The 25,175-nt window shown below is 38.5% G+C and overlaps 1 protein-coding gene across 1 annotated transcript in view; it reads left to right on the top strand.

The window, feature by feature from the left end:
- FLACC1 (flagellum associated containing coiled-coil domains 1) overlaps positions 1-25,175 on the top strand; it is a 59,175-nt gene that overhangs the window by 14,346 nt on the left and 19,654 nt on the right. The window contains exons 9-12 of the mRNA XM_026454565.2: positions 512-605; positions 1,688-1,749; positions 14,142-14,239; positions 14,453-14,505. Coding sequence (XP_026310350.1) covers positions 512-605; positions 1,688-1,749; positions 14,142-14,239; positions 14,453-14,505 — 307 coding nt within the window. The remainder of the gene's footprint in view (positions 1-511; positions 606-1,687; positions 1,750-14,141; positions 14,240-14,452; positions 14,506-25,175) is intronic.

Here is a 25,175-nt window from a genome sequence, read left to right as displayed (position 1 = left end):
AGCTAAATAATTTACAGATATCATGGCAGCCTTAGACCCAGAAACACAGAAAACCATGACCTGTGCTAAAAGCCACTCTCTTAAATCCCCTCTTAGTCCCATCTCTGGCCCAGTCCTTGTCTGTGGTTCACGGTCAGCATCAATCCTATTGCACATCTTCTAATTTCCTAATCCCCTGAACTTCATCCTGTTTCAACCATCATCAGCAGATCAAGGTCAAACTCTAATACATTTCTGACATATTCTTATTTTTCTTCTACTCAGTAGGGCACCAAACCATCCTGTTCAAGTCTAGTGAGCTTACCCAAAAGAGTCAGATCTGAGCCTCAGCTGCCTTATTGCCAAATGCCTTCTCTAAGACTGTCCCTATCCCTCCACCCCCACCTCATAATGATGGAGCAGGTGCAGGACATGGCCAGCTCTCACCAGGCCAGAGTCAGTCACGCTCAGGGGTCTGAGTGGCATGGAATGGTAAGCCTTGTGGGTGACAGAAGAATTACTTCTCCTACAGGACCAACATCATTTCTGACCTAGAAGAGCAAATTTCAGAGCTGACAGCAAGAATTGAACAGATGAACAGAGATCACCAGTCTGCCCAGAAATTGGTGAGTGACCTTACATTAGCTAACATCTTCATGGGCAAGATAAAATTAGTGTTTTCAGATCACCTGTGTGCCAGGCAAAATGCCAAGCACTTTACTCATATGAGCCATGTTGTCCAGGTGACAGGACCCTAAAGATTGGACTGTGTCACTCAGTCGTATTTCTCTGGCTCCATGTTTATCTGTAATTCCAAGAACTCAAGTTCTTCCACAAGGCTTGACTCATTTCTTTCCAGGAGCTCTCCAGGTACCTCTGTGTGGGCAGTGGCACTGGCCTCCTCACGCTAGGGTGCGCTTGTTGTTTTCGGTCTGGCCTTTGCGGTGCAATGAAGTTTCCGAGGTTGTGAGGCTCCCACTAACGACACCAGCACGCTCAGTGTCCAGGGCTTACTCTCTGTGACTGTTAAAGCTGCCCACACATCAGAATCTGCAGATGTCATTTGACACTCTTTGTGATTCCTGAGGATTTCAATGACACCTTTTTAGCTTTTACCATCTGTTTCATCTGGTGACTTCTTCCTCACCTCAAATAGGTGTGCCTGTTGGCCTGGCGTGACAGCCAGTGCTGTATTCAGAAATATCCCCCCCAGGGTTGTTGAATGCCCCCATCTGTGAGGTTTTACTTCCCTGAAGGCAGCTTCTCACCCTCTGATACGTCCTAGATGTGTCTGAATCCTACAGTGACCCAGCTTATGACTCAGGCTGTTGTCCTATCCTGAGACCACCGTCTTCCGCCTGCCATGTTTAATAAATGATTGCTCAATTGAATTACATATCCAAAAATCTGAAGGCCGTGATGTAACAGAGATGATGGTCTAGCACAGGAGACCAGACCTACCCAAAAAAACCAGTCAGTGAAAGAGATGCACCAACGTTATGAACTGAATAAGTAGAAAACAACATAGAGCAAGGCACAAATTGTTCTGTTCCCTTATTAATAATGTGCTGTCTGGCACTGCAGAGCACAGTGGAAGAGGGGTGGGGAGGGGGCTGTGCCCCACGAATTGGAAGGTTTTTCAGAAGGCGCAGATCAGAATGGGACGGGGTCCTCAGTCTTGTGTTGTTGATGCTGATTTTGTTTCCAGCTCTCCAATGAAATGGAGCTCCGCTGTGCTGAGATGAAACAGATCTTTGAAAACAAGAACAGGTACACTTTCTGGCATGGACCCTTGTGTGCTGATGGCTCTAAGGCTCCTGCATCCTTTGCAGGATTTTAGTTCACTGGGACTTCAGATAGTTCCAAATGGAGTTGGGGGATGAGGGGTGGGGGAGATGAACAAGACACATGTCTTTGAAGAGCAGGATGGCTTGATTCAAAGCCACTAAAATAAACCACAAAGAAAGTTATTACTGCTTTTGCATTTTATCATCTAATCCTTTCATTTCAATTATAATCTCCCTTTTTGTTGGTTACCGAGAAGAGTCATTTTTGTTCTCTATGAGATTTCTGTGATAAATAACTGTTGTTCTCAGCCAAGTCTCTCCTCCACCATCTCCTCGTTCTTCTCCTCCTCCTCCTCTTTTTCTTTGTCTCACACCTCTACTCTCCCTGGCTGCTAGGTCAGGGACTCAGCAAAATAGGAAGATAGTATGAGAGAGTCAGAAGCAAAGTCAAATCAAGAGAAAATTAAAAGGAGTCCAAATATAGAGAGATAGAGAATAGAACATGGTTACCATAGTCGGGCAGGAGGAAGAAAATGGAGAGATATTGATCAAATGATACAATGTTGCAAATATGTAGGGTGAACAAGTCCAAAAATATAATGTAAAAAGATGAGAGCTATAGTTAATAATAATGTACGATATTAAGAATGTTGCTAAATGAGTTTATAGCTGTTCTCACCACAGGGGGAAAATGGTTAACTATGTGAGCTGATGGATATGTTAATTTGTTCCATTATAGTAACCTTTTAACTATATGTACATAGTAATCTCCATTATTGTAACTATTTGTGTGTGTGTGTATATATATACACACACACATATATATAAACTGTACATATATATATGCTTGTGTAGTGTGTGTGTATATATATATAGTAAAAATTATGTGTAGTATATAGATACAGTAAGATGGTTACTATAGTAGAGATGCATATATATATGACTTATATATAGATGAATCTTACAACATCATGTTGTATACCTTAAATATACATGATACGATTTATTTTTTAAAAGAGTTTTATTATGTGTATGGGTGAAGATAATCTTAACGTCCCCTTTCAGGCTACTTGCTGCACACCAGAGCAGCCTTAGAAATCCTGGTGGAGAGATAGCACTCTTAGTTGAGTCATAGCCATTTATACATTTATGTATCTGTAGACTTTATCTGTTAGAGTAGTTTTAGGTTTACAGGAAAAATGAGGAGAAAGTACAGAGAGTTCCTGTGCACCCGTTCCTAATCAAATTCAATCAAATTAAAGATGAGTACACCAAGACACATAATAATCAACCTATCAAAAATCAAAGACAAAGCAAAAATTCTGAGAGCATCAGAAGGTAAGAAACACATCACACACAAAGGAGTGCCAATACAATTGTAATTTCTGAACAGAAACACTGCAGGCCAGGAGTCAGTGTGATGATGTATTAAAAGTGCTGAAGGAAAAAACTGCCTACCAAGAATACCTTAGCAAAGCTGTCTTTCCCAGTTGAGGAAGAAGTAGAAACTTTCCCATATAAAAATTAAGGGAGTTCATTACCACTATGCCTGCCTTACAGAAATTGCAAAAGGAAGTTTTAAAAACTGAAACAGAGAGCTGCTAATAACATGAAACATACGAAAGCACAACACTCAATGGTATAAGCAAAATAGAGTCATACTCAGAATATTTTAGGACTGTGATGATGGGATGTAAGACAATTTTATCCCAACATGAGGGTAAAAATACAAAACTATTAATAACTATAGCTAAAATAAATTTTCAAGGATACACATTATAAAATGATATCAATTCTGATATCAAAAACAACATGTTAGGGAGGGAGTAAAACTGTTGAGTTATTGTATGCAATTAAACTTGTTACCAGCTTGAAATAGCTTATTACAAGAGCAAGATATTCTAACTAAGTGTCATGGTAACCACAAAGAAAAAAATCTTTAGCAGTAGCGCAACAGAAAAATAGAAAGGATTCAAAGCATACACTACAAAAAATATCAAACCGCAAAAGAAGAGGGCAAGAGAGGAAGAAAGAATCTACAAAACAACAAAACAAAAATTGACAAAATAGCAGTAGTAAGTCCTTACCTATTAATAATTACCTTGAATGTAAATGGATTAAATTCTCTGATTAAAAAAAATAGAATGGGAGTTTTTAAAAACAAGAACCAACTATATGCTGCCTACAAGAGACTCATGTCACCTGTAAGGCACATGAGCACTCCTCCCAGGGTCTGAGAGTAAGCCCACTCAACCTTCCACTACCACCATTGCTGGCACCTACCTGCATGCACCACAGGTGCATGGGCCTGAGGACAGGACCACCCAACTTCTCATAGCCACCGCCAACACCAGTGAGTACCACTTGGGTCCCAGAGGGTTGTCTCACTATTGCTACTGCCATCAGCCACAGCACACCCATTGCCAATGGGTCTGTGAACCTACCTACCTGCTCAGCCCATAGCTGCCATTCCTGACACCTGAAAAAGCCACTAAAGGCCCAAGAATTGGCCTGCCTGAACCCACTAATACTTAATGCCAGCATATGCCACCCTGGGGCCCAAAGATAGGCACACTTATAAAACTAGAATAAAACTAGAAATCAATAACAAGAAAAACTTTGAAAGCTGTACAAACGCATGGAAATTAAACAGCATTCTCCGGAATGACCAATAGAACAATGAAGAAATTAAGATTGAAATAAAAAAAAATTTCTTGAAACAAAAAAATTGAAATACAACATACCAAAGCCTGCGGGATACAGCAAAAGCAGTGCTAAGACAGAAGTTTATAGCAATAAACACCTACATCAAAAAAGTAGAAAGATTTCAAATAAATAGTCTAATGATGCACCTGAAGGAATTGAAAACCAAGCCCAAAATTAGTAGAAGAAAAGAAGTGATAAGATCAGACCAGAACTAAATGAAATAGAAACTACAAAAACAATACAAAGGGTCAGCAAAAAAAATAAGTTCTTTAAAAAGATAAATGAAATTGATAAACCACTAGCTAGACTAACCAAAAAAAGACAAGAGAAGACCCAAATAAAATCGGAAATGAAAAAAGAGACATTACAGCTGATGCCACAGAAATACAAGAAATCATCAGAGACTATTATGAACAACTATAACACTAACAAACTAAAAAACCTAGCAAAAAGAGATAAATTCCTAAAACATAAAATCTACCAAGATGAATCAGGAAGAAATTGAAAATTATTCAAGACCAGTAATGAGTAGCAAGGTTGAATCAGTAATAAAAAGTCTCCCAACAAAGAAAAGCCCAGGACTAGATGGATTCACTAACAAATTCTACCAAACACACAAAGGAGAACTAATAGCAATCCTCCTCAAACTATTCAAAAAAAAATGAAGAGGAGGGAATTCTCCCTTACTTATTCTGTGAGGCCAGCATTACCTTAATACCAAAGTCAGATGACAATACAACAACAGCAAAAAGAAAACTATGGATCAATATCTCTGATGAACACAGATGCAAAAATCTTCAATGAAATACTATCAAACCAAATCCAACAATATATCAAAAATATAATATACCATGACCAAGTGGTACTTATATCAGAAATGCAAGGATAGTTCAGCATAGGAAAATCAATAAACATATATCAACATCAACAGAATGAAGGACAAAAATCATATGATCATCCCAATAGATGCAGAAAAAGCATTTCATAATAGTCAACATTGCTTCATGATTAAAAAAAAAAAAAACCTTTCAACAAGCTAGACATAGAAGAAACATACCTCAACATAACAAAGGCTATATATGACAAATATGCAGCTATCATCATACTGAATAGGGAAAAGCTGAAAACTTTTCCTCTAAGAATTGGAACAAGATAAGGATGCCCACTTTTACCACTCTTATTCAATATAGTACTGGAAGTCCTAGCCAGAGCAGTCCTGCAATAGAAAGAAATAAAAGGCATCCAAATTGGAAAAGAGGAAGCCAAATGATCTCTTTTGCAGAAAAGCATGATCTTATATATGAAAATCACACAAAACTCCATCAAAAAAAAAAAACTCTTAGAACTAATAAACAAATTCAGTAAAGTTGCAGAATATAAAATCAACATACAAATATCAGTTGCATTTCTGTGCACCAACAATGAAATAGCCAAAAGAGAAATCAATCCGGCAATAACATTTACAGTGGCTACAAAGCATAAAATAAAATATCTAGGAATAAATTTAACCAAAAAAGTGAAAGACCTTTAGAAGGAAGACTACAAAAGACAGATGTAAGAAACTGAAGAGGACACAAACAAATGGAAAGATATTTCATCCATGCTCATGGACTGGAAGAATTAATATCACCAAAATAGCCATGCTGCCCAATGCAGTACCGACTTGATGCAATCCCTAAATCACCAATGTCACTTTTCACAGAAACAGAAAAAACAATTCTAAAGTTCATATAGAACAAAAAATGAGACAGAATAGCCAAAGCAATCCCGTGGGGGGAAAAAAATCTGGAGTTATCTCATTACCTGACTTCAAAATATATTACAAGACCAGGCATGGTGACTCACGTCTGTAATCCCAGCACTTTGGGAGGCCAAGGCGAGAGGATGGCTTGTGTCCAAGAGTTTCAGACTAACCTGCACAACATAGCAAGACAGCATCTACACAAAAGATTAAAAATTAGCCAGTTACTATGGAATGTGCCTGGAGTCCTAGCTACTTGGGAGGCTGAGGTGGGAGGATCACTTGAGCTCAGATGGTCAAGGCTGCAGTGAGCTATGATCGTGCCACTGCACTCCAACTGCACTCTTTGATATAGATCAAGGCAATCATAACCAAAATAGCATGGTATTAGTATAAAAATAGACACATAAACATAAAGCATGGAACAGAATAGAGAATCCAGAAATAAATTCATATAATTACAGCCAACTGATCTTTGACAATGCTGTCAAGAGCATATACTGGGAACAGGGCACCCTCTTCAATAAATGATACTGGGAAAACTGAATAACCATATGCAGAAGAGTGAAACTAGACCCCTATCTCTCATCATATACAAAAATGAACTCAAGATGGATTAAAAACTTAAATGTAAGATCCAAAGCTATAAAACTACTAGAATAAAACATAAGGAAAAGCCTTCATTACATTGGTCTAGGCAAAGATTTTATGACTAAGACTTTGAAAGCACAGGCAACAAAAACAAAAAAAGACAAATGACACTATATTAAATTAAAAAGCTTCTACACAGCAAAAGAAACCACCAACAGAGTGAAGAGGCATTCCCTTAAATGGGAGAAAATATTTGCAAACTACTCATTTGACAGATGACTCAAACAATCCAACAGTAAAACAAACACAAATTCATTAAAAATGGGCAAAGGACATCAGTAGACATTTTTTAAAGGAAGACGTACAAATAGCCAACAAGTATGTGTTCAACATCACTAATCATCAGGGAAATGTACAGCAAAAACACAAGATATCATCTTACACCAGTTAGAATGGCTACTATAAAAAGACAAAAAATAACACACGTTGACAAAGATGTGGAGAAAAGCGAACTCTTATATACTGTTGGTGGAAATGTAAATTAGTACAGCTATAGGGAAAACAGTATAGAGATTTCTCAAAAAATTAAAAATATGAGCCAGCAATTCAACTACTGGATATTTCTTCAAAGATTGTGGAGAATAGGAAATGCTATACGCTATTGGTGGGGATGTTAATTAGTTCAGCCACTGTGGAAAGTGGTTTGGAGATTTCTCAAAGAACTTGAGACAGAACTACCGTTTGACCCAGTGATCCCATTATTGGGTGTATTATACGCAAAGGAATATAAATCATTCTACCAAAAAGACACATGCATGTGTATGTTCATCACATCACTATTCACAGTAATAAAGATATGGAATCAACCTAGATGCCCATCAGTGGTGGATTGGATAAAGAAAATGTGGTTCCATGTAACACCATGGAATACTACACAGCCATAAAAAAGAACAAAATCATGTCCTTTGCAGCAACATGGATGCAGCTGAAGGCCATTATCCTAAGCAAATTAACACAGCAACAGAAAACCAAATGCTGCATATTTTCACTTATAAGTGGGAGCTAAGCATTGTGTACACATGGATACAAAGAAGGGAGCAATAGATGGTGGGGCCTACTTGAAGGTGGAGGTTAGGAGGAGAGTGAGGGTTCGAAAACAACCTATCAGGTACTATGCTCACTACCTGGGCAATGAAATCATTTGTACACCAAACCCCAGTGACATACGATTTACCTAGGCAACAAATATATACATGTACATGTACCCCTAAACCTAAAATAAAAATGGAAAAAGAAAAAAATTAGTAGCATTTCTAAACACTAATAGTTAATGATCTAAAAAAGAAATTAAGAAAACAATTCTATGTATACCAGCTTAAAAAATAAGATATCCAGGAATAAATTTAACCAAGGAAGTGAAAGATTTCTACACTGAAAATTACGAAACATCGATTAAAGAAATTGAAGAAGAAGAAAATAAATGGAAAGATATTTCATATTCATGGATTGGTAGAATTAATATTGTTTAAATGATCATACTACCCAAAGCATTACACAGAGTTAATGCAATCACTTTCAAAATACCAAAAATGTTCTTCACAAAAAGAGAAGAAATAATCTTAAAATTCATATGGAACCACAAAGTCCCCAAATAGCCAAAACAATCCTGAGCAAAAATAACAAAGCTAAAGGCCCCTGACTTTAAATTATACTACAAAGCTATGGTAACCCAAACAGCACAATACTGGCATAAAAAAACAGACACATAGACCAATGGAACAGAACAGAGGCCTACAAATAAATTTATACACCCATAGTCAACTGATTTTTGACAAAGGTGCCAAGAACACACACTGGGAAAAAGATAGCCTTTTCAATAAATGGCTTTTAGTCAAATTAAAAGACGTAGATAAAATGAAGAGAGATCTCAAAGAAACTAATATTACACCTCACAAAACTAGGAAAGAAGAACAAAATAAGCCCAAAGTACACTGAAGAAAGGAAATAATAAAGATCAAAGCAGAAATAAATGAAATAGAGACTAGAAAAACAATATAAAAATCAATGAAACTAAAAGTTGTTTTTTGAAAAGGTCAAAACAACAAACCTTTAGCTAAACTAAGAAAAAAATAGAGAAGACTCAAATAAATAAAATCAGATATGAAAGAGAAGACATTACAACTGATATGACAAATACAAAGGATCATAAGAGACTACTGTGAACATTTATATGGCAATGAACTGGATAACCTAGAAGAAACTGATAAATTTCTAGACACATACAACCTACCAAGACTTAATCATAAAAACAATAGAAAATCTGAACAGACCAATAATGATGGTATTGAATAAGTAATAAAAAGCCTACTATCCAAAAACCCAGACCTGGTGCCTTTACTGCTTAATTCTACCTGACATTTAAAAAAGAACTAACATCAATTCTTCTCAAATTCTTCCAAAAAATTGAAGAAGTGGAAGGACTTTCACATGACTTTTTTTTTTTTTTTTTTTTTAGTTTTTTTGTTTGTTTGTTTGTTTTTAAAGACAGAGTTTTGCTCTTGTTGCCCAGGCTGGAGTGCAATGGCACTATCTCAGCTCACCACAACCACCACCTCCTGGGTTCAAGCGATTCTCCTGCCTCAGCCTCCTGAGTAGCTGGAATTACAGGCATGCACCACCACACCTGGCTAATTTTGTATTTTTAGTAGAGACGGTGTTTCTCCATGTTGGTCAGGCTGGTCTTGAACTCCCAACCTCAGGTGATCTGCCTGCCTTGGCCTCCCAAAGCGCTGGGATTACAGGCATGAGCCACCATGCCTGACCCTTTCACACTATTTTTATAAGGCCAGCATTATTCTGATACCAAATCAGACAAGAAAATTATGAGAAAATAAAATTACAGGCCAAAATCCTTAATGAACATAGATGCAAAAATCCTTAATTAAATATTAGCAAACAGAATTCAACAACATATTAAAAGGATCATCCACCATGATCCAGTGAGATTTATCCCCTGGGATGCAAGAATGGTTGAACATATACAAATCAATAAATGTGATACCTCACATTAATAGAATGAAGGACAAAACCATATGATCATCTCATTAGATGCAGAAAAAGCATTTGGCAAAATTCAGCATCCTTTTATGATAAAAACTCTCACCAATTTAGTATAGAAAGAATATACCTCAACTCAATAAAGGCCATATATGAGAAGACGACAAGGATGCCCACTCCCACGACTTGTATTCAGCATAGTACTAGAAGTCCTTGCAAGAGCAATTATGCAAAAAAAAGAAATAAAAGGCATCCAAACAAGAGAGAAGGAAGTGAAATTGCCACTGTTTGCTGACATGATCTTATATATAGAAAACCCTACAGTCTTCACCAATAAACTCTTAGAACTAATAGCCAAATACAGTAAAGCTTCAGGGTACAAAATCAACATACAAAAAACAGTAGTATTTCTACATACTAACAACAAACTGTCCAAAAAGGAAATCTAGAGAACAATCTTATTTACAATAGCTACAAAAAAAAAAGGAATAAATTTAACCAAGTTGATAAAAGACCTGTACACTGAAGACTAGGAAACACTGATGAAATAAATTAAAGAAAACACAAATAAATGGAAAGATAACCCAAGTTTATGATTCGGAAGAATTAATATTGTTAAAATTCCCACACTACCCAAAGTGATCTACAGATTCAATGCAATCTCTATCAAAATTCCGGAGGCATGTTTCATAGAAATAGAAACAACAATTTAAAAATTCTTACGGAACCACACACACACTCACAAAAGCCCAACAGGCAGTGTGATTAGGAGCCAAAAGAACAAAGCTAGAGACATTACACTACCTGATTTCAAACTATACTATGAAGCTATGGTAATTAAAATAGCATAGTGCTGGCAAAAATAAACAAACACATTGACCAATGAATCCAAACAAAGAGCCCAGAAATCAACCCACACATGTATGTGTGGTCAATTAATTTTCAGCAAAGGTGACAAGAATACACAGTAGAAAAAGGATAGTCTCAGCCGGGCGCGGTGGCTCAAGCCTGTAATCCCAGCACTTTGGGAGGCCGAGACGGGCGGATCACGAGGTCAGGAGATCGAGACCATCCTGGCTAACACGGTGAAACCCCGTCTCTGCTAAAAATACAAAAAACTAGCGGGGCGAGGTGGCGGGGGCCTGTAGTCCCAGCTACTCCGGAGGCTGAGGCAGGAGAATGGCGTAAACCCGGGAGGCGGAGCTTGCAGTGAGCTGAGATCCGGCCACTGCACTCCAGCTCGGGCGACAGAGCAAGACTCCCTCTCAAAAAAAAAAAAGAAAGAAAGAAAGAAAAAGGATAGTCTCTTAATAAATGGTGTTGGGAAAACTGGACATCCACATGCAGAAGAATGAAATTGGACCCTTATCTCACACGATATACAAAAATCAACTCAAAATGGATTAAAGACTTAAAAATAAGAATAGAAATTGTAAAGCTACTAGAAAAAAAGGGGAAAAAACTTTATTACATTTATCTGGGCAATGATTTTTTTGATTTGACCCCAAAACCACAGGCAACAAAAGCAAAAATAGACAAATAGGATTACATCAAACTAAAAATTTCTGCACAGCAAAGGAAATAATTTACAGTGTGCAGAGATAACCTACAGATTGGGAGAAAATATTTGAAAGCCATGTGTCTGAAAAGGTATTAATATCCAAAATATAAAAGGAGCTCAAATAATTTAATATCAAGAAAGCAAAAAATCCAGTTAAAAAATGAGCAAGGGACCTGAATAGACATTTCTCAAAAGAAGACATACAAATGGCCAGCAGACATGAAAAAATGCTCAATGTTGCTAATCATTAGGGAAATGCAAATTAAAACCATAGTGTTATTATCTCACATCTGTCAGAATAGCTATTATCAAGAGGATGAAAAATAACAAGTGTTGAAGATGTGGAAAAAAGGGAACACTTAACAAAGTGTTATTGGGATTGTAAATTAGTATGGCCATTATGGAAAATTGTATGGAGGTTGCTCAGAAAACTAAAAATAGAAATGCCATATGATCCAGCAATCCCACTTCTGGGTACTTGCCCAAAATATTTGAAATCAGTTTGTTGATATGTCTGTATTCCCATGTTTAATTCAGCACTATTAACAATATCTAAGTTATGGCATCAACTGAAGTGTCCATCAGTTGATAAATGGATAAAGAAAATGTGGCATATACATATAATGGAATACTATTCAGCCTTTGAAAAGAAGGAAATTCTGGCATTTGTGACAACATGGATGGGACTGGAGAGCATTATGCTACATAAAATAAACCAGGCACAGGAAGACAAATACCACATGTTCTCACTTATATGTGGGGTCTGAAATAATCAAACTCATAGAAAAAGAGAGTAAAATGGTGGTTAAAGAGGCTAGGGGATGGGGGGTATAGGGAGATGATGGTCAAAGCGTACAAAATCTCAATTAGGCAGGGGAAATATGGGGTTTTCTTAGATCTATTGCACAGAGTACTAAATATGTTAATAACAGAGTATTGGACATTTCAAAATTGCTAAGAATAAATTTCAAATATTCTCATTGAAAAAACTTTTAGGCTGGGCACTGTGGCTCATGCCTGTAATCTCAGCACTTTGGGAGGCCGAGGAGGGTGGATCACCTGAGGTCACCAGTTCAAGACCAGCCTGGCCAACATGGTGAATACCCATCTCTACAAAAATACAAAAATTAGTCAGACATGATGGCGGGTGCCTGTAATCCCAGCTACTCGGGAGGCTGAGGTGGGAGAATCGCTTGAGCCCAGGAGGCAAAGGTTGCAGTGAGCCGATATTGCGCCATTGCACTCCAGCCTGAGGGACAGAGCCAGAGACTCCATCTCAAAAAAAAAGAAAAAAAAGAAAAAACTTTTAAGTATCTCAGGTGGTGGTTATGTTAACTAGTTTGGCTTAATTATTCCACATTGTATTCATAAATCATAACATCACTTTTTACCCCATAAATATATACAATTATAAGTTACCAATTTACAAGTAAAAAGAGAAATCCTGGTGGAGAGGCAGCACTCTTAACTGAACCGTAAACTTTTATGTATTTATTCATTTATTTATAAACTTTATTTTTTAGAGTAGTTTTGGGTTTACAGTAACATTGAGGGGAAAGTATAAAAGATTTCCCATATACTTACTGCCCCCTCACACACATAGCTTCCCCCATTATCAATATCCCTCCCCAAAAGTGGTAACGTTTGTTATGATCAATGAACCTGTATTGACACATCATTATCACCCAAAGTCCATAGCTGGTATTAGAGTTCACTCTTGGTGTTGTACATTCAATGAGTTTGGACAAATGTGTAATGACATGTATCCACCATTCTAGTGTCATACAGAATAGTTTCACTACCCTTAAAATCTGCTGCACTCTGCCTATTCATCCCACCTCCTACCCCTAACCTCGGGTAAACAGTGATCTCTTTCCTGTCTCCATAGTGTGACCTTTTTCAGAATGTCATATAGTTGGAATGATACCCTATGTAGCCTTTTTAAATTGGCTTCCTTCACTTAGTAATATGCTTTTAAGGTTCCTCCATGTCTTTTCATGCTTAATAGCTCGATAGCTCATATGGACTCATTTTAACACTCATCATAAACACTGCCAACATCTCTTCCTGGGATGGAGGCTAGAGAGAATTTGGGTTCTAAAATTATCCTGGGTGCTAATGCAGCCCATAGTTTCCCAAGCAAGCTATAGACAAGATTGTGCTATTAGAGAGCAATCTGTGGTCATGCTGGCTCCATTCAAAAAAATGGTTGTAGAAAAGGGTCCCCTCACCCTTTCTGGATAGATGCCAGGATAATGCTTCAGGAAGTGAGGGCCCCAGGCTGAGTATGGTAGCTCACGCCTGTAATCCCAGCACTTTGGGAGTCCAACACAGGAGGACTGCTTGAGTCCAGGAGTACTTCAAAACCAGCCTGGACAGCATAGCAAGACCCCGTCTCTACAAAAAATTAAAAAATTAGGTGGGCATGGTGGCACATGCCTGTGTTCCCAACGACTTGGGAGGCTGAGGTGGGAAGATCACTTGAGCCTGGGAGGTTGAGGCTGCAGTGAGCTGTGACGGTGCCACCACACTCACTCTGGGCAACTGAGTGAGACCCTGACTCAAAAAAAAAAAAAAAAAGATTAAAAATTGTTTAAAAATAAAAAAGTGAAAACCTCACTTCCTGTGGGAGGGTGGAGGGTAGGATCAGATCAGGGTAACAGCTCAGCTCTGGACTTCTTTTTACTAATGATTGTGGCCTTCTTCTGGGGTCCCACAGGGAGCTCAAAGAGGCCCATGAAGCAGAAATCAGTGAGTTGGAGAACAACTACAAAACAGCCTTGAAGGCGGAGAAGTTGGCTGCCCAAGAGAAGCTAGGTACTGCTGGGACCTGGGAGAATGATCCTGGATGAAGGTCCAGGCAATGGCATTTCTAATAAGCTTCTAGGGTGATTTCTGGGGCACACAAAGGTTTTACTACCTTGGTGATGAATTTGGGGTGGGGAAAGTGTGCAGAAGAGCTCATGTTTGAATTTCAAAATGTGCATATCAGAAGACTAAAGATGACCCTGTTGTTTTCCTTTTATCCAGAGGAGATGGGAAAAGAATACAAGTATTTGAAGAATATGTTTCGGACGTATCAGGTGAGATACAGAGCTCCCTGTTGGATTACAGGAGAAGCAAGGCTCATTCCTGGCTAACACTGGGATAAATCTAGAGCTCTTGTCCAGAAAATAATGTCCTGAGATTCCCAGCATCCTTGGACCTAAGTGGCACTAGCTGCACCCAGGGGGAGGATGAACCCGATGGCTTCCATGCATGACAAGTCAGGCACCCAAATCCTGAAGAGTACTACTGAAAAATATGTTTGTGATTACAAAAGTAACAGCTTCTCATTTTTTTAATGGAACTGCAAAAACCAACAATAACAACAAAAAGAAATATTACCATCCAAAGACACCCCCTGTTAATATTTGTACTTTGTTGGAACTGCAGTTGAGATCATATTGTATATTGTATAACATCTATATATATTTTTATGTCTTCTTTATCAAGCATATAAGAAACTTTTCACTCCTTTATAATGACTTGATATTATCCTAATGAAATTGCCATTGGATTCTAAAATTTTACTGTTCCCCTATTACTGGGCATTTGAGTTGTTTCCAATTGCTTGCTGTAACAGATAATACCACTTTGAATATCTTTGATTCTAGAAGTAGAGTGCTTGGTCAAAAGGAATGAACTTTAAAAAAAAAAAAAAAAAAAAGTCAACTTTTATTTTAGATTCAGGGGATACATGTACAAGTTATTGTGTGATGCTGAGGTTTGGGGTATGAATGATCTCATTACCCAGGTAGTGAGCATAGTACCCAATAGTTATTCAACCCTTCCCTCTCTTGTTATCTCCCAATAGCTCCCAGTGTCTACGAGAACACGTGGCATTTGGTTTTCTGTTCCTGTGTTAATTGGCTTAGGATAATAGCCTCTAGGGCCATCCATGTTTCTATGAAGGACATGATTTTGTTCTTTTTTATGGCTGCATAGTATTCCATGGTGTATGTACCACATTTTATTTAGCAAGTCCACTGTCGGTGGGCACCTAGGTTGATTCCATGTCTTTGCTATTGTGAATTGTCTGTGATGAACATACAAGTGAAGGAGTCTTTTTGGTAGCAAAATTTATTTTCTTTTGGATATATACCCAGTAATGGGATTGCTGGATCAAATGGTAGTTCTGTTTTAAGTTCTTTGAGAATCTCAAAGCTGTTTTCCACCATGACTGAACTAATTTACATTCCTACCAATGGTGTATAAGCATTCCCTTTTTCCTCCAACCTCACCCGCATCTGTTGTTTTTTGACTTTTTAAATAACAACCATTCTTTTTTTTTTTTTTTTTTTTTTTTGAGGCGGAGTCTCGCTCTGTTGCCCGGACTACTGGAGTGCAGTAGCCGGATCTCAGCTCACTGCAAGCTCCGCCTCCCGGGTTTACGCCATTCTCCTGCCTCAGCCTCCGGAGTAGCTGGGACTACAGGCGCCCGCCACCTCGCCTGGCTAGTTTTTTTTTTTTTTTTTTTTTTTTTTTTTTGTATTTTTAGTAGAGACGGGGTTTCACCGTGTTAGCCAGGATGGTCTCGATCTCCTGACCTCGTGGTCCGCCCGTCTCGGCCTCCCAAAGTGCTGGGATTACAGGCTTGAGCCACCGCGCCCGTCTAATGTGTGTGGGCTGGTATTTTATTGTGGTTTTTGATTTGCACTTCTCTGATGATTAGTGACATGAAGCATTTTTTATGTTTTCTTATCACTTGTATATCCTTTTGTTTTTTACACACTATAAAATTCTATTTATGACAAGAAATATGTACATGATTAGAAAAGGTAAAAATCTGGGGACAAAAAGCAGATTAGTATTTACCATGGGCTGGACTGGGACTGGGGGAGGGGTTGACTACAAAGGAATGGAAGGGAATTACTAGAGATGATGTAGTGGTAGTTACATAACTATCCATTTGTCAAACACATTAAATGTATACTGAACAAGGGCACATCTTACTCAATTAAACTGACATTAAAAAAAGAAATGAAAAAGAAGAAATTCTATTTAGAATATTGCAAAACTGTAGATTTAGTTCTAGAATTCTGGGTTTCTATAATTTATTTCAAAATACAAGTTTTCAGCCCATTTTTAACTTATCAAATCTTTATTCAGAAATCCAAAGTTTATATTTCAAATTTAAATTTGACCATAGGCCAAGCACTATGGCTCACACCTGTAATCCCAGCACTTTGGGAGGCTGAGGCAGGCAGATCACCTGAGGTCAGGAGTTTGAGACCAGCCTGGCCAACATGGCAAAACCCTGTCTCTACTAAAACTACAAAAATTAGTCGGGCATGGTAGCACACACCTGTAATCCCAGCTACTCAGGAAAGTGGGGCCGGAGAATCGCTTGAACCTGGGAGGCAGAGGTTACAGTGAGCCAAGATCGTGCCACTGCACTCCAGCCTGGGCAACAGAGCAAGACTCTATCTCAAAAAATGTATACAAATAAATAAAATAAAAAAGAAATAAATTTGACCCTAAAGCTAACACATGTAAAAATTATATAAAAGAAAAAGAAAATTGTTCCAACTTTTTTTTACTTTGGGGTTTTAAAAAAAGTTTTTTTTCAATAGCTGTGGGGGTACAAATGGTTTTTTTGTTACCAGGATGAATTATATAGTGGTGATTCCTGAGACTTTAGTGCACCTATCACCTGAGTAGTGTACATTGTACCTAATGTGTAGTTTTTTTTTTTTTTTTTTATCACAAGCCACTCTCCCACCTCCCCCTTCTGAGTCTCTAAAATTCATTAATGAATATGTCTTTGCATAGTCATGGCTTAACTCCCACTTATAAGTGACATCATACAGTTTTTTGTTTTCCACTCCTGTGTTACTTCGCTTAGAATATGGCCTCCAGCTCCATCCAAGTTGCTGCAAAAGACATTTCATTCCTTTTAATGACTGAGTAGCAGTCTATGATGTATATATGCCACATTTTCTTTAACCACTCATTAGTCAATGGGCACTTAGGTTGGTTCCATATCTTTCAACTGTGAATTGTGCTGCTATAAACATACATGTGCAAGTGTCTTTTTCATGTACTGACTCATTTTCCTTTAGATAGAGATCCAGTAGTGGGATTGCTGGATTGAATGATAAATCTACTCTCAGCTCTTTAAGAAATCTCCATACTGTTTTCCATAAAAGTTGTACTAATTTACATTCCCACCAGCAGTATATAAGTGTTCCCATTTCCCCACATCCACACCAAAATACATTTCTTTTTTACTTTTTAATAATGACTATTCTTGCAGGAATAAGGTGGTACCTCGTTGTGGCTTTAATTTGCATTTCCCTGACAATTAGTGATGTTGAGCACTTTTTCATGTTTGTTGGCCATTTGTATATCTTCTTTTGAGAAATACCTATTCATGTCATTTGCCCAGTTTTTAATGGGATTATTTGTTTTTTTCTTGCTGATCTGTTTGAATTCCTTGTAGATTTTGATAACTAGTCCTTTGTCAGATGCATAGTTTGCAAATATTTTCTCCCATTCTGTGGGTTGTCTGTTTATTATTTCTTTTGCTGTACAGAAGCTTTTTAGTTTGATTAGGTTCTATTTATTTATTTTTGGTTTTGTTGCATTTGCTTTTGGGGTCTTAGTCATGAATTATCTGCCTAAGCCAATGACTAGAAGAGTTTTTCTAATGTCTTCTAGAATTTTTATAGTTTCAGGTCTTATATTTAAGTCTTTGATTCATCTTGAGTTGATTTTTCTATAAGGTGAGAAATGTGGATCCAGTTTCATTTTTCCACATGTGGCTTGCCCATTCTCCCAGCACCACTTATTTAAAAAAGTATCATTCCCCAATTTTTGTTTTTGTTTACTTTGTCAAAGATAAGGTGGCTGTACATATTTGGCTTTATTTCTGGGTTCTCTATTTTGTTTCCTTGGCCTATGTACCTAGTTTCATACCAGTACCATGCTGTTTTGGTAACTATAGCCTTGTAGTATAATCTGAAGTCTGATAATGTGATACCTCCAGATTTGTTCTTTTTGCTTAGTATTGCCTTGGCTATTCTGGCTCTTTTTTGGTTCCATATGAATTTTAGAATTTGTTTTTCTAATTCTGTGAAAAATGATGTTGGTATTTTGATGGGAATTCCATTGGATCTGTAATGCAAGATTACTTTGGATAGTATGGTCATTTTCACAATATTGATTCTTCCAATCCATGAGCATGGAATGCATTTCCATTTGTTTGTATAATCTATTACTTCTTTCAGCTGTGTTTTATAGTTCTCCTTGTAGAGATCTTTCACCTCTTTGGTTAAGTACATTTGCTAAGTATTTTATTTTTTTGGTAGCTGTTGTAAAAGGGTATCAGTTCCTTACTTGATTCTCAGCTTGGTCATTGTTAGTGTATAGCAGTGCTACCAATATGTGTACACTGATTTTGTAAGCTGAGACTTTACTGAATTCATTTATCAAATCTTAGAGTCTTTGGAGGAGTCTTTAGGATTTTCTAGGTATACAATTATATAATCTTCAAACAGCAATAGTTTTACTTCCTGTTTTCCAATTCGGATGCCATTTTCTTTCTCCTTTCTAATTGCTCTATCTAGGACTTCTAGAACTATGTTGAATGAGAGTGGTGAAAGTGGCCATCTTGTCTTGTTCCGGTTCTCAAAGGGAATGCTTTCAACTTTTTTCCATTCAGTATGATGTTGGCTGTGGGTTTGTCATATATGGCTTTTATTATTTTGAGGTAGATTCCTTCTATGCCTAGTTTGTTGAGAGTTTTAATTATGAAGGATGCTGGATTTTATTAAATGCTTTTTCTGAATCTATTGAGATGATCATTATGTTTTTTGTTTTCAGTTCTGTTTATGTATCACATTTATTGACTTGTGTATGTTAAACCATCCCTGCATCCCTGGGACAAAATCCTCTTGAATTTTCTTTTTGATGTGCTATTGGGTTTGGTTAGCTAGTATTTTCTTGAGGATTTTTGCATCTATGTTCAACATCAGTGAAATTGGTGTGTAGGTTTTTTTATTTGTTGTGTCCTTTCCTGGTTTGGGTATCAGGGTAATACTGGCTGCATAGAATGATTTAGGGAGGATTCCCTCTTTCTCAATCTTTTGGAATCATTTCAGTAGGATTGGTACCAATTCTTTGAACATCTGGTGGAATTCAGCTGTGAATTCATCTAGTCCTTTGTTGTTGTCTCTCTCTTTCTTTCTTTCTTTCTTTCTTTCTTTCTTTCTTTCTTTCTCTTTCTCTTTCTTTCCCTTTCTTTTCTTCTCTTCTCTTCTCTTCTCTTCTCTGTTCTTCTCTTCTCTTTCTGACAGAGTCTGGTTCTGTTGCCCAGGCTGGAGTGCAATGGTGCAATCTTGGCTCACTGCAACCTCTGTCTCCTGGGTTAAAGAGATTCTCATGCCTCAGCCTCCCGAGTTCTTTTTTCTTTTTTTGTATTTTTTAGTAGAGACATGGTTTTGCCATGTGGCCAGGCTGGTAGCATTTCTTGTAGTGTTGGTTTGCTAGTGACAAATTCCCTCAGCATTTGTTTATCTGAAAATGATTTTATTTCTCCTTCAATTATAAAACCTAGTTTTACAGGATACAAAATTCTTGGCTGACAGTTTTTCTGTTTAAGGAGATTGAAGATAAGACCCCGATACCTTCTGGCTTGTAAGGTTTCTGCTGAGAAGTCTGCTGTTATTCTGATAGGTTTTCCTTTATAGCTTACCTGATGTTTTTGTCTTACTGCTCTTAGAATTATTTCCTTCACGTTGACTTTAGATAGCCTGATGACTATATGCCTTAGTAAAGATCTTTTTGCAATTAATTTCCCAGGAGTTCTTTGAGCTTCTTGGATTTGGATTTCTAGATCTCTAGCCAGGCCAGAAAGGTTTTCCTCAAATCATTCCCTCACATAAGTTTTCCAGACTCATTATTTTCTCTTCTCCCTCTGGAACACCAATTATTCTTAGGTTTGGCTGTTTAACATAATCCCATATTTCTTGGAGACTTTGTTCATTTCTTTTGATTCTTTTTTCTTTATTTTTTTCTGATTAGGTTAATTTAAAAACCTTGCCTTCAAGCTCTGAAATTCTTCTATTTGTTCTAGTCTATTGTTAAAGCTTTCTACTGCATTTTGTAATTCCCTAAGTGTGTCTTTCATTTCCAGAAATTCTTATTGATTTTTCTTGATAATATCTCTCTAGAAAAAATTTCATTCATATCCTGAACTGCTTTTTAAATTTCTTTATAATAGTTTTCACTTTTCTCTGAAATCTCCTTGAGTAACTTAATAATTGATCTTCTGAATTCTTTATCTGGTATTTTAAAGAGTTCATCTTGCTTTGGATCCATTGCTGGAGAGCTAGTGTTATCTTTTGGAGATGTTATAGAACCTTGTTTTGTCATATTACCAGAGTTACTTTTCTGGTTCCTCCTCATTTGGGTAGATTATTTCTTCTAATTATCCTTTAATTTATGTTTGATTTGACTGTGTTTCTTTTTTTGTTTGTTTTTCAATTTCTTTTTTCCACTTAAGGATGTGACTTTAATGTTTACCATATTAATGCCTAATTTGGTTCTTGGTGCTTTCGGGAGTGAAGACTCTGTAATATTTCCTTGGTTAGAGAGAGTTTTTACATGTGGCTTTCTCAGATGCTGGTTGTAGTAGCAATGTCCCTGGTATATTGGCAAGATTACTGTCTCCTATGGGGCTATAATGATAGAGGTGTCTTAAAGTTTATCTCATTCCCCCATGGCATGCACTTTATTTATTTATTTATTTTTGTCCATTTTTTTGTTTGTTTGTTTGTTTTTTGTTTTTGAGGCCAAGTCTCACTCTGTCACCCAGGCTGGAGTGCAGTGGCATGATCTCACTGCAATCTCTGCCTCCTGAGTTCAAGCAATTCTTGTGCCTCAGCCTCCCAAGTAGCTGGGATTACAGGCACCCACCACCACACCCAGCTAATTTTTGTATTTTTAGTAGAGACAGGGTTTCACCATGTTGGCCAGGCTGGTCTCGAACCCCTGACCTCAAGTGATCCACCCGCCTCAGCCTCCCAAAGTGTTGGGATTACAGGCATGAGCCACTGTGCCCGACCTTTTCTCCAGTATTTTATTTGCTAGTTTGATGGTTCCAGCTTCAGGCCAGTAGGGGAGGTGTCCCTGGGTAGGAATCAGCTGTGGCTAAAGCACATGGGTAATTGCAATACCCAATGATAGGCAGAGGTCTCAGCCTTGACAGAGGTAGCTGGAGGAGTGAGTTGCACTGAGGTCTTACCAGGGTGAGGGTTGGAGCCACCTCAGCTCCCCTGCCAGGTTAGCAGGAAAGTTATCCCTCTCAGAAACACTCCAGTTTCAGTGCTCCAGCTTTTCAGATCAGACAGGCACCTCTTTTCATCTGCAGGAATTTTGATGTTCCAAATAGAGAGAAATTGTGACCATCTCTCAAACAAGGCTGAACCTGGAGGGTGCCTCTCCTATGGGGATGCAGTCACCCTGATGTCTTCCAGAAAGGCTGTCTCTAGTGGCTCACACTGAGCTCCTATGGGAGAAGCCCCAACTGTGCCCGCAGTGGTAGACAATGGGTGGGAGGGGATATATCCCCTTCTCCAGAACCCTTCACACACACCAGGGTTGTCTGTCTGTTGGGTTAGAGCTGAAGACTTTTCCTGCTAAGCCCAGCTCAGCTGAAAAAAGCTTCCCACCAGTAGAAAGATCTGGTTCTCAAGTCCTACTATCTGGATTATTTTGTCCCACAGGGTGTTCTCTTGATGGGGTGCACTCCCTCTTCCCCTAGAATCAGGGGGATCCCACTCCTAAGGGAACAGGATCTCTGGGTCTAGCTGCCCAGTGAAGATACCACACTCTGAGCTGGTGCTAGGGAATATCTGCAAGGGATCCAGTGATGTAACCTCTCCTCAAGTCTCCCAACAGTGGGTAGCAGCACCAGCTCTAATGGGCATGGCAGGGTAATAGACTCTGCGAGAGTCCTTGGTGATAGCCTTAGTGTGTTGGCTTTCTCGAACACTGGTTTTAGTAGTAATGAGCTGGTCCTGTGGACAAACTCAGCACCTCCTGGTTAGCCAGAGTGGTGCAGGCAGTGGTGATAGCTGATATTACACAGCCATCTTCTTCCTGGGCGCATTGTTATTCTACCAGGAGATGCTATAATGGACTGTGTTCGTTGGCCTCCAGCCAAGTGGCGGTGCTTGCAAAAGAGAACCAGCTGCCATAGTAGCAATAGGATTTTTGCTTGCTTTATGTTGTCCAGAGGGGTTACTCTGGTTTCTCAGGCAATGAGTGGGGCTATTAAGCTCCCAAGAGTTTCTGTCCTTTGTGTTAAACTACCAGGGCAGGTGACAGGGCAAAGCCAGATGAGGGTTGGTTCAGGTAGGTTTGCACTCTGAGTCTCCCTGTGCAGGGCAAGCAGCAGCCCCTGTGGGTGTCAAGGGGCAGGAGTGGTTCTCAGGCCACTGGGTTGATGTTCCAAAAGGCAGTGTTACTGCATTTGCCGCACAGAAGAGTTTGTGTGGAGTGGGGAGAAGCAGGTGGCTGTGAGCCCCACACAAATCCCATACACTTGGAAAGACAGATGTACTCCCACAGTGTTCCACTGGCAGCAGCAAGCTAAGTTCCAGTTAGCCTGCACTCAGAACTTGCAACTCTCCCGAGTCATATACATTCCCTGCAGAGATAGCAACCATAGCTTTCAGGCCAAGCCCCTCCCTGTCCACTGCAAAGCCAGGCACCTAGTTCTACACTGGCAGCTCTTGCACTCATGGCTGCAGCCCACTTTTCACTCTCCTCCACCCTGGCCCTGGCCAAGGGAGTTCATCCCCACCTAAGGTTATATCATGAACCCCAGTTGGAGACTTCTTTCAACCTGCAGCCACTGCCTGAACTTTTTAGTTGTCCTCCACAGGGTTTCCTGTGAGGAACAGTAAGGAATGGCTTACCTCTGTCCGTGCTGGAATCTGGGAGTGCATGCAAGAATCTTCCTGCCACTGCTCCCACTTTTATATTCCACATCCCTCCCCAAGTCAGTTCCTGTGCTGAGTAGGGTTAGGACCTTCTCCCATGGTCTGGACTTTCAGGGTCCCCAGTGGGGGTGTGTATTCCAGGAGTAATGCAGAGTGAGTCTTCCCTTTCACACTCTGGGAACTCACAGTCCTTCACCTGAATCACAGTCCTGTAACCTGCAGCCTTCTGCTTCCTTCAAAGAGTCTGTAGATTCCTTTGGTTTTCCTATTCAGTCTCTGCATTGCTTCTTGAAAAAAGTTCAGTGTGAATCTCTACAACTATTTTGTTTTTCCAAGTGGGAGAAGTATGCTAGCAATGCCTCTAATCTGCCATTTTGGAAAAACAAAAACAAATTTCTGTCTTCTTTTGAGAAGTGTCTTTTCATGTCTTTTGCCCACTTTTTAATGGGGTTGTTTTTTGCTTGTTCAAGTGTTTAAGTTACTTATAGATTCTGGATATTAGACATTTGTCAGATGCATAGTTTGTGAATATTTTCTCTTTTTTTGTAGGTTGCCTGTTTACTTTGTTGATGGTTTTTTTGTTTTTTGTTTTTTTACTGTGCAGAAGCTCTTTAGTTTAATTAGGTCCCACTTGTCAATTTTTGTTTTTGTTGCAGTTGCTTTGAGGACTTAGTCATAAATTCTTTCCCAAGGCCAATGTCCAGAATGGTGTTTCCTAGGTTTTTTTCTAGGATTCTTAGAGTTTGAGGTCTTACATTTAAATCTTTAATCCATCTTGAGTTGATTTTTGTATATGGTGAAAGGTAGGAGTCCAGTTTTATTGTTCTGCATATGGCTAGTCAGCTATCCCAGCATGATTTTTGGATAGGGAACTCTTTCCCCACCACTTGTTTTTGTCCACTTTGTTGAAGATCAGATGGTTGTAGGTGTGCAGCTTTATTTCTGAGTTTGCTATTCTGTTCCATTGGTCTATGTATCGGTCTTTGTATCAGTACCAAGCTGTTTTGGTTACTGTAGCCTTATTTTTTTTCATTTTTTTAAATTTCCATAGGTTATTGGGGAACAGGTGGTGTTTGGTTACATGAGTAAGTACTTTAGTGGTGATTTGTGAGATTTTGGTGCACCCATCACCCAAGCAGTATACACCGCACTCAATTTGTAGTCGTTTCGTCCTCACCCCCTTCCCACTCTTTCCCCTGAGTCCTCAAAATCCATTGTGTTATTCTTATGCCTTTGCATCCTCATAGCTTAGTTCTCACTTATGAGTGAGAACATACGATGTTTGGTTTTCCATTCCTGAGTTACTTCACTTAGAATAAGTCTCTAATCTCATCCAAGTTGTGTTGAATGGCATTAATTCATTCCTTTTCTGTGGCTGAGTAGTATTCCATTTTACACACACACACACACACACACACACACACACACGCATGCACCACAGTTCTTTTATTCACTCATTGATCGATGGGCATTTGGGTTGGTTCCACATTTTTGTTATTGTGAATTATGCTACTATAAACTTGCATGTGTAAGTATCTTTTTCATGCAATGACTTCTTTTCCTCTGGGTAGATACCCAGTAGTGGAATTGCTGGATCAAATGGTAGTTCTACTTTTAATTCTTTAAGGAGTCTCTATGTTGCTTTCCATAGTACAACTACTATGTACACATCCATGACAACATCTATTTTTTTTTTTAATTTTTTGATTATGGCCATTCTTTTTTTTTTTTTTTTTTTTTTTTTTTTTTTTTTTTTTTTTTTT

Source organism: Piliocolobus tephrosceles, chromosome 11, assembly GCF_002776525.5.
Source record: "Piliocolobus tephrosceles isolate RC106 chromosome 11, ASM277652v3, whole genome shotgun sequence".
NCBI classification, from domain to species: Eukaryota; Metazoa; Chordata; class Mammalia; order Primates; family Cercopithecidae; genus Piliocolobus; species Piliocolobus tephrosceles.
This window is presented reverse-complemented; position numbering and strand designations above follow the sequence as displayed.